Source organism: Ostrea edulis, chromosome 2 (genome assembly GCF_947568905.1).
Source record: "Ostrea edulis chromosome 2, xbOstEdul1.1, whole genome shotgun sequence".
NCBI lineage: Eukaryota > Metazoa > Mollusca > Bivalvia > Ostreida > Ostreidae > Ostrea > Ostrea edulis.
The window spans coordinates 67,815,858-67,832,412 of NC_079165.1; the positions used below are offsets into that span (position 1 = coordinate 67,815,858).

A 16,555-nucleotide genomic window follows, 5' to 3' on the forward strand; every position below is an offset into this window, starting at 1 on the left:
GGTATCATTTGTATCCTTGGACTAGTTACTTTACTCTATCGGTACACCCTCTTCACTTAGAGGATAAACTGGCTACTTGACATGTTAGACAAGCTGGCTATGTGGATGTAAAAGCATTTACACCGTATACAGCAGCTCTGCTTCTATGTTCCCTTGAATTATTTCAGAAATGAAAGTGTTGAAAAAATCAGATCGACTTTGCAATGCTTTTTTTGGGGGGGGTCAACTCGGAGTCCTTCATGATCCAAACAATTTGACAGTCTACTCTAGTCGATATAATCAAATCACAACATATATTGTTGTATAAATGGAGCTAGCCTTGTATCTAGTGATAGTGGGGATAGGTTTACTTGAGACTCTGCAATCTAAAAGCAACAAGAAATTTCTAGATCTACATATTGAATAACAAAACAGCATCAATGAATAAACTGGACAAAAAGTAAACCAACAAGCACATAGATTACAAAAAGCACCATTAATATCTTATCGATACAATGTATATATATATATCCAATATACAAAGTATTATATACGTGTATTTACCAAGATAAAATACCTTTCGACTGCATTGCATCATCTATTGTTAAATCTGCTGCACGTTATTGAGAGGACACTTCATTTCAAGTACGTGAAGCACAGCAAATATCGAGCTTCTGGATTATAGAAACTTGCATCACATGTTGATGGTTGTATGACTAGACCATCTGAAGATGACCCTGAAGATCCAGTTAGTGAAGCCAAATCCCTCCTTAAATTCCTATCTTTTTACTAATATGAAAAGACCAGGTGAATTCTGGACACCAATAATTCGAATTTTACGTAATGAATTGTTGAATATCTATAGAAATATTAATAAATTCTTGATATATCGGTAACTCCATAGCGAAAAATCTGAGGGAAATGCATTACAATATTTAATACCAAAAATAAGAAATCTCAGTTTCAAAAAGACTACTTATAATTCCTTGCACCAAATATCATCTATTTAGCATAAAGAAGTAATAAGCAGTGAAATGGTACACGACAGCAAATAAATGAAATATGTTTGATTCGTTATATAATAAAGACACCTAACTTACCATTCATTCCATTTCAACTTCAGACATGCTACTTTGTGGTTTGCTATAAGAGTTGTGATACACCTGTTTGTTTGCGTTTTTGCCGATTTTAACCTTCGCGTGAATTCCAGATTGACCGTCGGGTTTAAAAGTGGTATGAAAATGGTGGTGAACAATGTCTTGGGCATTGAAATTCGGATAACATGTACGCTATTTAATCTTGGAACATCAATATTAAGATAAACAGAGATTTATCCGAAACTACACGAAGTTTTAGTCATGGATGCTTTGTGAGGATATTCAGAATAGATAAATGGAACGCCCTATCATTCAATTCTAATCTCTAACAAGGCATCGTAAAATAGACACAACATAATATGAAAATACAGAATTGATATTTTAAATGAATAGTAATTTATCTGTATAACGTCCAGTGAAGCCACTTGTTCATTTCAAGCACCAGTTCAACTTCTGTGTAATCATTTCCCAGGATTTCATGTCATAATAGTTTAATAATAATAAGTTGACATCTTTTTTATTTCTAGGGAATAGGATTTATCAGCTACAAAGACTACGTGAGACGGGTAGATAAACGAAAAAGAAAAAAACATCTTTGATTTACTTACCTTTTCCCGTGTACATGTACTTTATTTGATGGATTTATAGAATTCAAAAACAGCCATTGAATAACTGGAATTGTTCATGTAATATTTTTCTCCATTGAAAGTAGTTTCTAAATTTAGTTTGAGAATTGCTACGTATATTATTTTTACATATGCAAACTTTCAAAAACCTGCCTATATTGTCAGGTTTATACATTGTCACCTTTAAAACGACTTTTCTGTACGTTAAACTATTTCATCACATAGATTGGTGTTGAAATGACAGAAGAGAAGTAAAGGGAAATAGAAGTGAATGATTTGTTAGTCAATGCAGCAGATAATGTTTTGAAAAAAGGAAGAAAATCATTAGTGAAATAAAATATTAAGTTCACATTTTGTTACTATGAAACATGGGAAGACAACATTGAAAACAAAAGATGTCCAAGAATGGGTTTTTGTATGCATTTAAATTTGTGTACCTTTCACTGAAATATGAAATGCTTAATACATGCAGAAAACTAAATGAAATTTGGGCTTTTCATAATCAATTGGACATACAAGAGATGTTATTTGTTGCAGCGTCAGTTTCCGGTTTTATGGAGTTTTGAGTGGACTTCATGTAGTTTCCGGCTTTGGTTTTTGTAGAAAAAGTGGATGCTGTAATAGAAAATAGATATACATTTTTATTATCAATGGGGGATATACCAGTATCTCTAATAGTTAAAGAGATATTTTTGATCAAATAAGATATATCATGTAAAAACATACTCCGGGAAGAGGAAGAAACTATCTTTACAATAATGACAGGCATGTTTAAAAGTTTTTAATCATTAGAGAAATATTGCTAGACAGATTTCAGAAAGAGGAAACTCTATATTAAAACATACATTTTTTTATTTGCAAGATATATTTGATGAGAAACATTCATATTGACTATAATATAACTTCTCCATGATGTTTTACCAATACTTACCTATGATAATTGGCCAATTGATCACTGAATTTTTATATCAATATTTCAATGATTAGTGAAATTAATTTGATTTCGTTACCCAATCACTATTCTTTATAATACGAGGTTAACATAATTCATTAATGATATTTCATCAGTGCATTACCTTCCATTTAGTACACATTGCAATTGCAGGTTTAGTGCGGGAAAAAAATATCAAGCATTAAAAAGGAAGGAAAGAATGAAAAGAGAAGGACACGAATGCTCAGAATAAATGAATATTGTTTACATATCATACTGCTAGATTTGAGTCGCGTTAAATTATGTTTATATCCGCATGGGTTGGATTGAAATTCAAATTTGTAAAGATGGTCGAGAAGAGAATGGTGATTATTGCATAACATGACAATTTGAATGAAGTTTATTATCTTTGTATTTTGTTTTCGTCAGTGGAAAATTCAGATTTCATATATAACTCTCAGTTTATCAAAGCGTTACTCCAAAATTTATATTATATCATTATGCTTTAATTGATAGAACAATCGAGGTAGGCTACTTACAAACAAGTTCATGTCACAGGGGTTTTAACTATCTCGTTTAAGGTCAGCATTAAACAAATTCCATGGTCGTTATAATGATTTAGTTCGCCAATACAAACTATCACTGGGTCAAATGCTGTCTGGCGTGTTTCATACCGATAGTTAGGCCGTTCTTGGCACACTGATTTTGACTACGGATAACTCCGTTTACTTGATTAAGATATAGGGCTCACGGCGGGGGTGACCGGTCGACAGGGGATCCTTACTCCTCCTAAGCACCTGACCCCACCTTTGGTATATACAGGAACCCATGTTTGTACAACTCTTTATTTTGTATTGCTTATAGGAGATATGAGATGTATCACTGTTCGTTATCTTCACCTTTCATCAGAAGGAATTTCACCCTAGTAAGAATCATCTGACAAAATTTGGGTAAAGTTTGTGTTTGATGTACTCCTTCCCTACATGTTCCATTCAACCTGTAGGGTCTATAATTTTATGAAGTTTCTTTTCATTCTAGTGAAAATATCGTCTTAATATCAATATTATATTATGTTGATTTACTACGCAGTATTTTAAGCTGTGGATTTCATTTTTCATTTTTAGGACAATTTTGATCAGCCTTTTTTCTGAAACACAGAATTTAGGATGCACACCTTCACTTGTACGTAACAACAAACAAGGTTCAACGCATTGTTCATCAGACTGTATAAATAGCTGGTTTCCCCAAGTATGATAAAATAATCAGATATATACTGGATGCAGTAAACCCCTATCTTTGCTCCTCGCGAAAAGTTTTACTGTTGTCGAAAGAGAATATTCAAACTTATTATGCCACAACATATACCAGAAGTGGTGTATTATTAAAAAAAAATCTAAATACCTTTTAGTAAATTTGAAATCTCAAAGCTTTTCTTAAAAATCAACAACATCAGAACAACATAAGAACGTATGACTTTTCAACACTTTACTCGATCATTCCTCATGATGAATTAAAAAGACCATATATTTTCACATCATAGACAGTTTTTCCCCAATAAAATGGAAAAAGGGTGTATTTATATCTTGTGATCAGTCATTCACTTTGTTAAGCACCACTCTGATTCTATGTACAAATACTCTAAAGTTAATATTAAAAAGATGCTGGATTTACTTATTGACAATATCCTCGTAGTTTTTTTTTTTGTGATCACGTCTTCCAACAGTATTGGAATTCCGATCAGCACCAATCGTGCTCGTTTCTTAGCTAACCTATTCTTGTATTGTTATGAGGCAGAATTTATTCAAAAGCTTTTACATGTAAAACAAAATTCTTTTCGTGGCCTTCAACTCGACATTTAGATATATCGACGACCCTTTATCTAATAACAATATTTATTTTCATTCGTATGTTTATTAGATATATCCCAGTGAATTCAAAATAAAAGACGCCACATAGTCTTCCACATCGGCTTTGTACTTAGATTCCCGTGGAGATCCGGGTTAGAATAGGTCCTCAGTACTCCCTGGCTTGTCGTAAGAGACGACTAAATGGGGCGGTCGTTCGGATGAGACCGCAAAAAGCAAGGTCCCGTGTCACAGCAGGTGTGGCACGATAAAGATCCCTCCCTGCTCAATGGCCATAAGCGCCGAACATTGGCCTACATTTTGCAGCCCTTCACCGGCAGTAGTGACATCTCCATATGAGTGAAATATTCTCAAGAGGGCCATAAAACAATATTCAATCATACATAGATATTTGATTGAAAATAGATTTTAACAGCAAACTAACGACTCAGGTTTTTGACAAACGGGATGACTTAAACTTTTCCACTGTCAACTTCCCATATTTATGTAGGAATATTCCGTTATCACTTGCATATGATGTTTACGTCTCTCAAGAGAGAGAGAGAGAGAGAGAGAGAGAGAGAGAGAGAGAGAGCATTTGATAAATTTGATGTTGATGGTCCTTATATATAGTTATGTAAGGAGAAGGTACGCTTAGCATATAAATTTGGCTTAGTAAAATCAAGAAATATGAAGTAGAAGATGATGCACTTTTATCTATCAAAGTCATTTGTGGGCAACACCCTCTCTTTAAATATACAAACGAAATGGCGCCAAATCGTTACATAGTAGAATAATACACTCCCGATTTTACCCGGATCGCTATTTTTTAACCAAAACTTCAAAATTTTACTTGCATTTGTCATTAATTTGATATGTGCACATACAAGGCGATGGGTGATAATTGCGTGTGTTAAATGTAGTACTTCAATTGATAATAAAAAGGGCCTTTCGTCAATCGCATTCCCTCTGCACATTGTGAAATCATCAAATCTTATATTTCCGGAAAAATTTCCGCATCACACACATTTGATATTAAGATAACATAAATGCATGACAAATAAATGTTACGTTTTTTGAAGTACAGATATTATAAAATGAAGTATAATAACGTTTTTATCAATTACTGCGATCATTATACATGCAATTCTGATTTTCAATTTCATTCATGTTTTTATCTAAAACGATAATGACATATAGTCGACTGTAAAATTATCGCTTGTTACATGAACAACACTCATGTAAAATTGTTTGTGTATTTCATAACATTAATGTTAAACACGTGTTGGAAAAAATTACTACTGGATTTAACGGGAGCATCACCTGTTAAACATGGCGGAGAATGAAGAGAAATGTTGAGTTTGACATGTGAAATTATAACATTTTGGGAATATAAAGCAAAATTACCATGAAAAAAGATACATTTAGCTAAAGTTTAAGTAAATGATGTTTTGTTTTAATCATTGATATAACTATTTGTAAGCATTGCTAGATGTATGCTTTGATTTCAATATGTTGTATGTGAAGTAAATTTTTGGGGTAAATTATATACGGTCTACGTTTGGTTTAATTTTGACGATATTTACACTATTTTAGTATTAAGCCGTTCTTGGCACACTGATTTTGACTCCGGATAACTCAGTTTACCTGATCAGGATATGGAGCTCACGGCGGATGTGACCGGTCAACAGGGGATGCTTACTCCTCCTAGGCACCTGATCCCACCTCTGGTGTGTCCAGGGGTCTGTGTTTGCCCAACTATCTATTTCGTATTGCTTATAGGAGTTATGAGATTGATCACTGTTCGTTATCTTCACGTTGCATGTATATGTATATTCATGTAATAGAAATTGAATACTGCTCGGTATCAAAATGAACTACGATATATAAATAAATTGTCATTTATACAATTTTCATGCCGAACGCCATTTTCCCAAAACAACACGAGAGCAACAGTTGTTGTTTTATTCACATTCATGGAGTCTAATCTTTGTGCATGCACAGGCATCACTATAGAGTTACCTGAGATTTCCCAATCAAAAACCCTCAATAATACTTTTAAGATAGCAATGGTATTCAAAGAAAAAGGAAGTGCTTTGTCTACTTTTGATTTGTAATATATGGAGTCATTGACTTTATGTCGTTTTCCGCTTTGATACTTGTAGAAGAAGTAGATTCTGTTATAAAATTAGAAATTATATTATTCATACATGCTTCAAACCAATCGTCATTTTGAATAACCTTTTGTACACTTATCGGTACAATGTACATGTAGCTAGTCTTATTTATCCTTTGAAATCTTATCGGCATTATTCTAACACGTACTTTTACCCTTAACGACAGTCATTGTGATAGATCCATTTTATATCATTATTTATTGTAACACAGCTTTTGTATAATTTTGATAAACCTTGTGAATTCTTACCTATGCGTATTTGGATACACCCTTTGTATTACAGGTAATTATGCTAATACAGTTACCAGTAGATATTCTTTTTTTATTCCTTGTACAATTGAATGTAGTTATTCTGATTCACCCTTTGCACTCTTACCAGTAAATGATTTGCTAACATTTGTATGCTTACCGGTACTTATTTTGATGCATTCTTTGTACATTTACCGATAGCTATTCTGATACATTATTTGTACAGTTACCGGTAGTTATTCTGATGCATTATTTGTACACTTACTGGTAGTTATTCCGATGCATTATTTGTACAGTTACCGGTAGTTATTCCGATGCATTATTTGTACAGTTACCGGTCTTTATTCTGATGCATTCTTTGTACAGTTCCTGGTAGCTATTCCGATGCATTATTTGTATAGTTACCGGTCTTTATTCTGAAGCATTCGTTGTACTATATGTATTACCGGTAATTATTCTGAAGCATTATTTGTACAGTTACCAGTTATTTGTCCAGTTACTGGTAGTAATTCTGATGCATTTTTTGCAGAGTTACCATTAGTTATTCTGATACATTGTACAGTTACCGGTAGTTATTCTGATACATTATTTGTACAGTTACCGGTAGTTATTCTGATACATTATTTGTACAGTCACCAGTAGTTATTCTGATACATTCTTTGTACAGTTACCAGTTACTTGTCCAGTTACTGGTAGTAGTTCTGATGCATTTTTTGCAGAGTTACCAGTAGTTATTCTGATATATTGTTTGTACAGTTACCGGTAGTTATTCTGATGCATTTTTTGTACAGCTACCGGTAGTTATTCTGATACATTATTTGTACAGTTACCGGTAGTTATTCTGATACATTATTTGTACAGTTGCCGGTAGTTATTCTGATACATTATTTGTACAGTTACCGGTAGTTATTCTGATACATTATTTGTACAGTTACCGGTAGTTATTCTGATACATTCTTTGTACAGTTACCAGTAGTTATTCTGATATATTGTTTGTACAGTTACCAGTAGTTATTCTGATGCATCATTTGTACAGTTACCGGTATTTATTCTGATACATTATTTGTACAGTTACCAGTAGTTATTCTGTTTTATTCCTTGTACAATTAGATAAAGTTATTTTGTTTCACCCTTTCTACTCTTACCGGTAAATGTTTTGCTAACATTTGTATGCTTACCGGTACTTATTTTGACACACCCTATATGGGGACTACACATTTCATCCAGACTACATTTACACTGGAAACCACAGTTCTCCCCATACGACGGGGGTGGACAAGTATTGGAACAATTATCTCCATAGGAACCTGTAGGGCAGGCTACAGAAAAAGTTAAAGGAAGATGATAAAACTCTTAATGTTATTATAGACGCAGCCTGAATAATACAGTACCATATACAATGGTTTGTACATTGTACCATGAGAAAAAACTGCAAGCTAGAACATAGATCAAAGTCAATCATTTTTTCTTTGACTTAATTTTTTAACTTTTAAATATGGCTTTCGATCAGAATGAAGAAGAATTAGTAAAAACTTACGAATGCATTCACCATTGTGATGGTGAAAATTCGTTCAGCACTCGTTTGTGGGAAAAATGTGTGGTAATTAGATTCTATCTTCCAATAAATCTAAGAAGAATATCTATATTTTAATATTTTGAATATACATGTATGTGTACCTTTACCAAGAATCAAATTTTGTACTCTTCTAAATTCAGTAAATATTGAGAAAAAATTAACCCATGAATAAAATTCAAAATGTACTGATATGGATTTATCCTCCCACTGGATTCATTTCACTCACAAGATACTATTCCAAGTCATATCATTATTTATACATGTAGGTTAATGACTGGATATAGGGAAATATATTTTCAGAAGTTCTTGTGCCGAAAAGCGGACTCTGTGAGGTGTTTTTGTTATTGTAAATTCTGCAAAACGATAACGAGCTGGCATATTTCCCGATATGCAGTAAAAACCTATCATTGGGTCAAATACTGTCTGACGTATTTATACCGATTGTTAGGTCGTTCTTGGCACACTGATTTTGACTACAGATAACTCCGTTTACCTGATCAGGATATAGGGCTTGCGGCGGGTGTGACCGGTCGACAGGGGATGCTTACTCCTCCTAGGCACCCGATCCCACCTCTGGTGTGTCCAGGGGTCCATGTTTGCCCAACTAAATTTTGTATTGCTTATAGGAGTTATGAGATTGAGCACTGTTCGTTATCTTCACCTTTCATCACATTTGCTCTACATCTATGTACTTCTAACTCTATGAATGCTCAATTTTAAAAGAAAATATTATAATTAGCAAACGATGTTCTTTACGTCCATGAATATTTGTGAACATATCAGGCCTCAAATCCATACACTGAAAATAGACTTTTAAAAATCAAAACACTAGAAATGTTATGTTCTTATGAAAAATATTTGAAAAGTTAATTGGATTTGAAATTTAGACTTAAGTCTATTCCCAGGTTATGGTTTTGAAAACTGATATCACAATAATCGTGTTAAGTAGGCAGATGCGATGTCACAATTAAGTTAAGTGGTCTCCGAGCGTCTGCATTACCGACAATTATAGCTCAATAAATGCCCAGGTACTCTAAATAAAATATACAGCAAAAAGTATCAAAATATGTAATAAGAGTGGCTATAGAAATATTAATATCTTGTCAATCTTAACAGTTTGATATTTGTTTAAACATGCATTTCCTTGTTCTACGTACCGATCGTTAACACAGCTGCCTTTAGTTGTTGTTTCTGCATTGAGTGATGAAACCAAATAGGCTAATAATCCTATGTTTCGACCTCTCCGCGAATTAAAAATTATCATTTGAAATATTGAATCCATTCCATCTATACTTTTTAAAGATACTATGGAAACTCTATGGCTAATTTCCCTTCAAACATTTATTTTTCAATCATAGTAAAGTGTGTTATACCCCGGAAGATTCATTGATTGGGAAACACGTTTACCAATATAGTTTAGAATTACAGTCAGAATCAACACCAAATCATATTTCTAAGAGACATAGTTCTTGGCAGCCTTCAATCATAAACGAAAATTATTCGACCATCATTACTAACACCAGCACTAGATTTTACAGACTCTGAGAATGTAACAAGAGTGGTAGACAACGCACTAACATGACATGGGCAGGGCATCAGAAGAGGTAGCAGGTGTGTGAGATACAAAGGTGTCAGTTGGAATTGACGAAACGTAAGCAGAATTAGAAATACATATGATTTCTTTATTCAAAAGTTAGTTATTGATAGCTAGTCCCTAAAAACCATTCGATTTCCTCAATTCTATTTATTATAAGATTTGAACGTTATCCTAAAACATATCAAAAAGGAATAAGTAAATCAGTAATAAGTAATCCAGTTAATTTAGGAGGATATTGAGATTGTGGCCTTCAACTCGACATTTAGATATATGGATGACGCTTTATCTATTCACAACAATCATTTTCATTCATTTGAAAGGTGAAGATAACAAACAGTGATAAATTTCATAACTCCTAGAAGTAATACAAAATAGATATTTTGCAAACACGGACCCCTGGATATACCAGAGGTGGGATCAGGTGCCTATGAGGAGCAATAATCCCCTGTTGACCGGTCACATACGCCGTGAACCCTATCTTGATCAGGTAAACAGTCTAACAATCGGTATGTAACATGTCAGACAGCATTTGACCCAATGATAGGATGTATTGGCAAACTAGATCGTTATAAAGACTATAGAATTTGCGAAATGCTGACTTTAAACGATATTGTTGAAACCCCTGCACCATCAACTTGTTTGTCAGTAGCCTGCCTCGATTTAAACACTTTATTATATAGAAGCATACTATTCCTAATATAAACTATGGTTAATTTCCTCTAGGTACCCATCGAGCCGTCCCCCTTAATCATGAAGTCATACACAGTCACATGACACTATCAGAATCCCCTTTTGTTTTTCAACAAATGTATGAAGGTGTAAGGAAATCCGCAAATAAATTCACGTGAAAATACACAATATGTACTAATCACGTGGTTGCTCTCCGTTGCTACCTTAAAGGGAAAATTCCGGAAGCCTTGAACCTACTTTGGATATTCTGTTTTGCGGCAGACTTCTCCCACGCTATTTTACTTAAACCAGGGGCAACCACTTATTTACATTGTTGATGGGATTTTCAGATTCTCTGAACAAGCCATATTGTACGGTTACCAAAATGGAATGCTCAAGTGTCTGAAAGATATGAGTGGTATTGGGAGGGAAGACACGATGTGGATGCTATTTTCAAGAGAACAACCGAGAATTACTGATTCCTGTTTCATCGCATTTTCGAAGTTGGTAATCATGCTAAATACTTTGTTCTACTTTCAGATACCGGAAGTAGTTGAAGAAGTTTAAAAAGCACCAAGTTTCTTCAATAACCATTTTAAAACCGTTTATTACTTCGTGAATACAAGAAAAATTCTAAATGTGTGATCATCTTTTACTACTACAATTTCCTCCAATGTAGTAAGGAAACTGCATCGTTGTACAAAGTTGCTATACCAATTGCCTGTAGATAGTTAAATGTGAACATATATATACACCCAATAAACAATTTGCAAGACACATTTCATAGATAGTTAGAATTATAACATTGCAGCAATATTGATTTATATGGAAAACAAAGGAAAAAAGTTCATTCGAGTGATATCATTTGAAAAAAAAAGAAACCATAATTTCCTCACACGAACCCGTGATGACAAGCTCCATTGATATTAACTGTCCAGCTGATTACGACGAGCAATTAGTACAAGAATACTTCAATATTCTCCATCGTCATCTTCCCATAATCATGTAGCAGTAACTAATTCATGACAATAAATTGTTTATGTGGTTGCTTTATGTGAAGTTTAGTACATGTCATGACTGTGCATGCTCATTTTATTCTTTGTGTATATTACATTTCAAGTTGGTAAGGAAAAAGTGAGAAGATAAAATACGTCATTCATTAAGTATAAATGACAACAGATAAACACGCATAAAAACAGCTGCCTAGAATATGAAAACAATATGCAATGAATAAAACACCTAACCAGGCAAAAACTCCAAATAATGAAATAGAGTTGACTAATGCTACATTATGCACTAAATTGGTAACAGATGTACAAAGTTTCGTGATACTGGTACTAGTACATTTGACTAGAAAATTGAGACCATTTAATAAAACATCCTAGTATTGGGCGTTACCTCGCCACATTAACAAGGTAGGCAGATTTGTTATGCCACTGCTCCCCATAAAAATTGGGCTACCTTGTTAACACCCCATTAAACAAACATATGTAACTTAAGGAAAGAGAACAACGAACAGGATATAAACAAAGTAATACTAAAGAAAATAAAAGCTAGAAACCTGTATAGCGATCGCAGCCCCTAACTGCTTAACTTCACATCCTGCACTAAGGAACTCTCAGTTCCTGACTGAATGGTTCACATTCCAGAATGTGCAGCCCCTGTCTACACATCCCATAACAGAAACATTCAATTAAATGTGACCAATTGGTAATTGATGACATTGTCCATTGTTTTGGGTTAGCAGCTCAATCACGACATATAACCCCTGTCTGCATGACTTAATGATCAAATAGCGAATGTTCACACATTAAGAGTAGGAATACGGATGTATTTATTGAGTACAGTTGAATTCCATCTACCCATGTTTTGTATCTGAAGATTAGAGAACCCAGATGCTGCAACGGTAGTTGCTGCTCCTATTCTAAAGCTATGCGTTTGATAACGCTGCAAGTCAAGATTACAGAATGCCAGAGCGGAACGAAGATGCTGTGTAACGAATTGTTTTGAAACTGAGACGCAGTACATGAAAGAAAAAAGTGGTTCAGACTGAGACGAATGTTTTGTAATTTCAAATACTGTGGAATCATTTTAATTCGTGGGGACCAATGTTTGTGGGTAAGTAAAATCTTGCTGGTTCGTGGGGACGTAATTTCGTGGATAAACAATACGATGCCACTAGTTGATATTAACTCTACTTGCTTTTAAAAAAATGTTCGAGGACACGCAAATTCGTGGGAAAGAGTGACCCACGAAAACCACGAACATCAATTCACCACGAACAATGATGATTCCAAAGCACTAATTAAGCGTAGCACAGGGGCAAATAATTGGTTGTTTAGCACTTTGGTGTAACCTAAGAGAAGTAACATTTGTCTTTGGATGTTTGAAATGTGGAATATTGATGTCAATAACTTGTTGCTGGTCGGGTCCATATTGGAATGAAATATTTCTAACCAACAGAAAATGCTGGGTTAGGCGGGGTGTCTAGGTGATTTTCCGAATCCACAAGAAAGCGCAAAATGCTAAAAATGAACATGGATCTTAAAAGGTGTCTAAGGAAAGTTGATGAGGTGGTGTGATTTAGGGCCTTCACAAGTTGAATTACAGTAGGCGACGTTATTGGACGTCTGGACTCCGACGAAGGATTAAACCTGATAACATTTTCTTGATAATGAAATGTTGCGTAATGTCTTGGTAACCTTCTAGGTGAAAACTAAAGCTTGAGGAATATACAAGCATTCGAGCAGATCAAGCTGCCAGATTCTTTAGGAAACAGTGTGAGCTGAATGCTGACAAGTGGTTGAGAGAAAAAGGTATTGGTTTTGCTGACTGCCCAAACCTCCAAGAGATAAAAGTATTGTATTCAGTGAAAGCCGATTTGTACGCAGAAATGGGAATATGGGAAGGTGACTTTTATAAAAAGTTTTGAGAAAATAAGTACTTTGTTTAACGGATTAGGGATTTTCTCATTCTCTTTAAGAACTGGAATTTACAAAACCTAAATAGTTTGTGTAGAAAGAAAACTTAAAGACTACTTTTTCTCACATTTTTCTGTCTCACACTGCTGCGAAGTCATTTGATTGTGCCGTCATATATTTTCTATTATTTACGTTACACGGTGAAGATTTACGTTACATGGTGAAATAAAAATATTTTGCATTATTTATTTAAATTTTAATGCAGTATACTTTCTGGTGGACAAGATTGGGTTTTTTAGTTTACACTTACAGTGTAAACAATTTTCGGGCATGCTCTTTCTGCCTATCTAATTAGTTTTTGCATTGAAGTTCAAATGAGGATTTTGATAATCTTTAATTTTCTCAAAGCTCCTAAATTTATGTACTAAATTGTAGGTAAAATGTGAGAAAATAATCCTTCATTATCTACTCGTGTGGGATAGGAAAATCCCACCTCTGGAACAAGATTCGCTGTCTAGAACTCGGCAAAGCCTCGTCCTAGACTGGGAATCTTGTCCCCTCGGTGGAATTTCCCTATCCCACACTCATACTAATGAAGGATTCTATTAATCACAAACGAATTACAATCATTCATCGCTATTTGTAAGAACGTTATTATAGTCTAAGTGATATAAAATGTAAATCAAGTAGGTGACAGTTTCAGATAATACAATCACAAGATTGATCTCGTTTTTATCGTTGAAAGTTACGTTTAATCTGTATTAGTAGATGTTGATCCACATAAGTTTTTACAAGTATTTGTCATACAAGATTAAAAATCAAAATACATATGTGAATTATCTCTACTCATGGATAACTTCAAGATATGTGTCCATTTAACTGGTTAGCTCTCTTTGACAGATCGATGGACTTTCCACTTCAAAGGTGTGACACTCGGTCCGACTTCCGCTTTCTGACATCCCTTTTGGTGGCGAACCTATCACGTCTATATACGTGTTTAACATACAGACTGGTTTCAGGTAAGAATTATCTGGGGATTCATTAAGATTGTCTGTCACAACATCCAGATAAACTGAACGTCTCTCTTCCAAACTTTCATCTTCTTGTCTAATACTAAGTTCTTCTGATTTTGTACCAATGACTTCATTTCTTAATTTTGGAAGCATTGGTTTTGTTTCATTATTGATTTCAATTTTCGAAACATCTCCGTTTGAGTTTTGTTGTTTTATTGACGGTTGCGACTCGATTTTGTCGTATCTTGAAATATTTTCCAGCATGCCAGACTCGTTTATTTCTACATAAAGCTCTTCCTCTGCTTCGTTTGTAGCCGAGGGCTTGGGCTTTTTGCTTGCAGAAATGTTTTTCCTACGCTTTTTCAGTTTTCCGTGAATCTGGTTAATTATTATAATAATCAGAAATAAAGATAATACAGATCCTGTGATTATGATGACCTGCAAAGTTTGTGACTTACCTCCAGAAGCTGACTTAGGAGTCACAGAATTTGTTTCCTTGGATACCACTGCTAAGGTAGGAATGATATCCGTAGGAACAGGATATACTTCGTCTACTTTTGAACTGTTAGGATTTCTCGTTGATTTTGTTTCGACTTTTGGGGATTTTTGAATTGACTTCATGTCGTTTCCTGCTTCGGTACTTGTTGTAGAAGTGGACGCTATTAGAAAATTAGAAATGTTAATGCATACATGTTTTATATGAATGTATCAATTTAAGAATTGTCGTCTTTATATAATCCATTAAATAATTCATTATACACACTGATTAGTTGATACTTATATGAAATCAACACTTACCCTTTGTACGTTGATAGTTCTTTTTGTACTCCCTTTCTGTACTTACCAGTAGTAAGTCTGCTACACCATTTGTATACCCCTGGTAGTTATTCTACTGATATATCCTTTCTATACACAAGCCGTAATTTATTCCAATACAACCTTTGTAAAATTAGTGGCATTCATTTTGATAAACATTTATGATTGCTTACCTGTGATTATTTTGATGCACCCCTCGTACGTTTACTGGTAGTTATTCTAATATACTATTTGTACAGTTACCGGTAGCTATTCTGATACATTCTTTGTACAGTTACCGGTAGTTATTCTGATACATTCTTTGTACAGTTACCGGTAGTTATTTTGATGCATTGTTTGTACAGTTACCGGTAGTTAATCTGATGCATTGTTTGTACAGTCACCGGTAGTTTTTCTGATGCATTGTTTGTACAGTCACCGGTAGTTATTCTGATGCATTGTTTGTACAATTACCGGTAGTTATTCTGATGCATTGTTTGTACAGTTATCGGTAGTTATTGTCATGCATTCTTTGTACAGTCACCGGTAGTTATTGTGATGCATTGTTTGTACAGTCACCGGTAGTTATTGTGATGCATTTTTTGTACAGTCACCGGTAGTTATTCTGGTGCATTATTTGTACAGTCACCGGTAGTTATTCTGATGCATTGTTTGTACAGTTACCGGTAGTTATTCTGATGCATTCTTTGTACAGTCACTGGTAGTTATTCTGATACATTCTTTGTACAGTTACCAGTTTTTCCTCCACACCCGTTGCACTCGTGGTGGTATCTTTTCCTTATACACTTATATACAGTTATTCTGTTTCACCCTTTCTACTCTTTCCGGTTAATGTTTTGCTAACCATTTGTATGCTTACCGGTACTTGTTTTGACACACCCTATATGGGGACTACAAACTTCATCCGCACTACAATTACACTGGAAACGACAGTTCTCCCCCCAAGACGGGTATGGACAAGTAGTGGAACAGTTATCTCCATAGGAACCGCTAGGGCAGGCTACATATAAAATGAAAGTAAGATGATAAAACTCTTAATGTTGTTAGAGACAGCGTGAATA

The 16,555-nt window shown here is 34.4% G+C and overlaps 1 protein-coding gene across 1 annotated transcript in view; it reads right to left on the bottom strand.

Annotated features, from left to right (window-relative positions):
• Positions 1-14,298: 14,298 nt before the first annotated feature.
• The window catches only part of LOC130052360 (uncharacterized), a 10,986-nt gene continuing 8,729 nt past the window's right edge, over positions 14,299-16,555 (bottom strand). Inside the window, exons 3-4 of the mRNA XM_056157023.1 lie at positions 16,354-16,494; positions 14,299-15,337 (exon numbers count right to left, since the gene is read on the bottom strand). Coding sequence (XP_056012998.1) covers positions 14,541-15,337; positions 16,354-16,494 — 938 coding nt within the window. The 3' untranslated portion in view covers positions 14,299-14,540. The remainder of the gene's footprint in view (positions 15,338-16,353; positions 16,495-16,555) is intronic.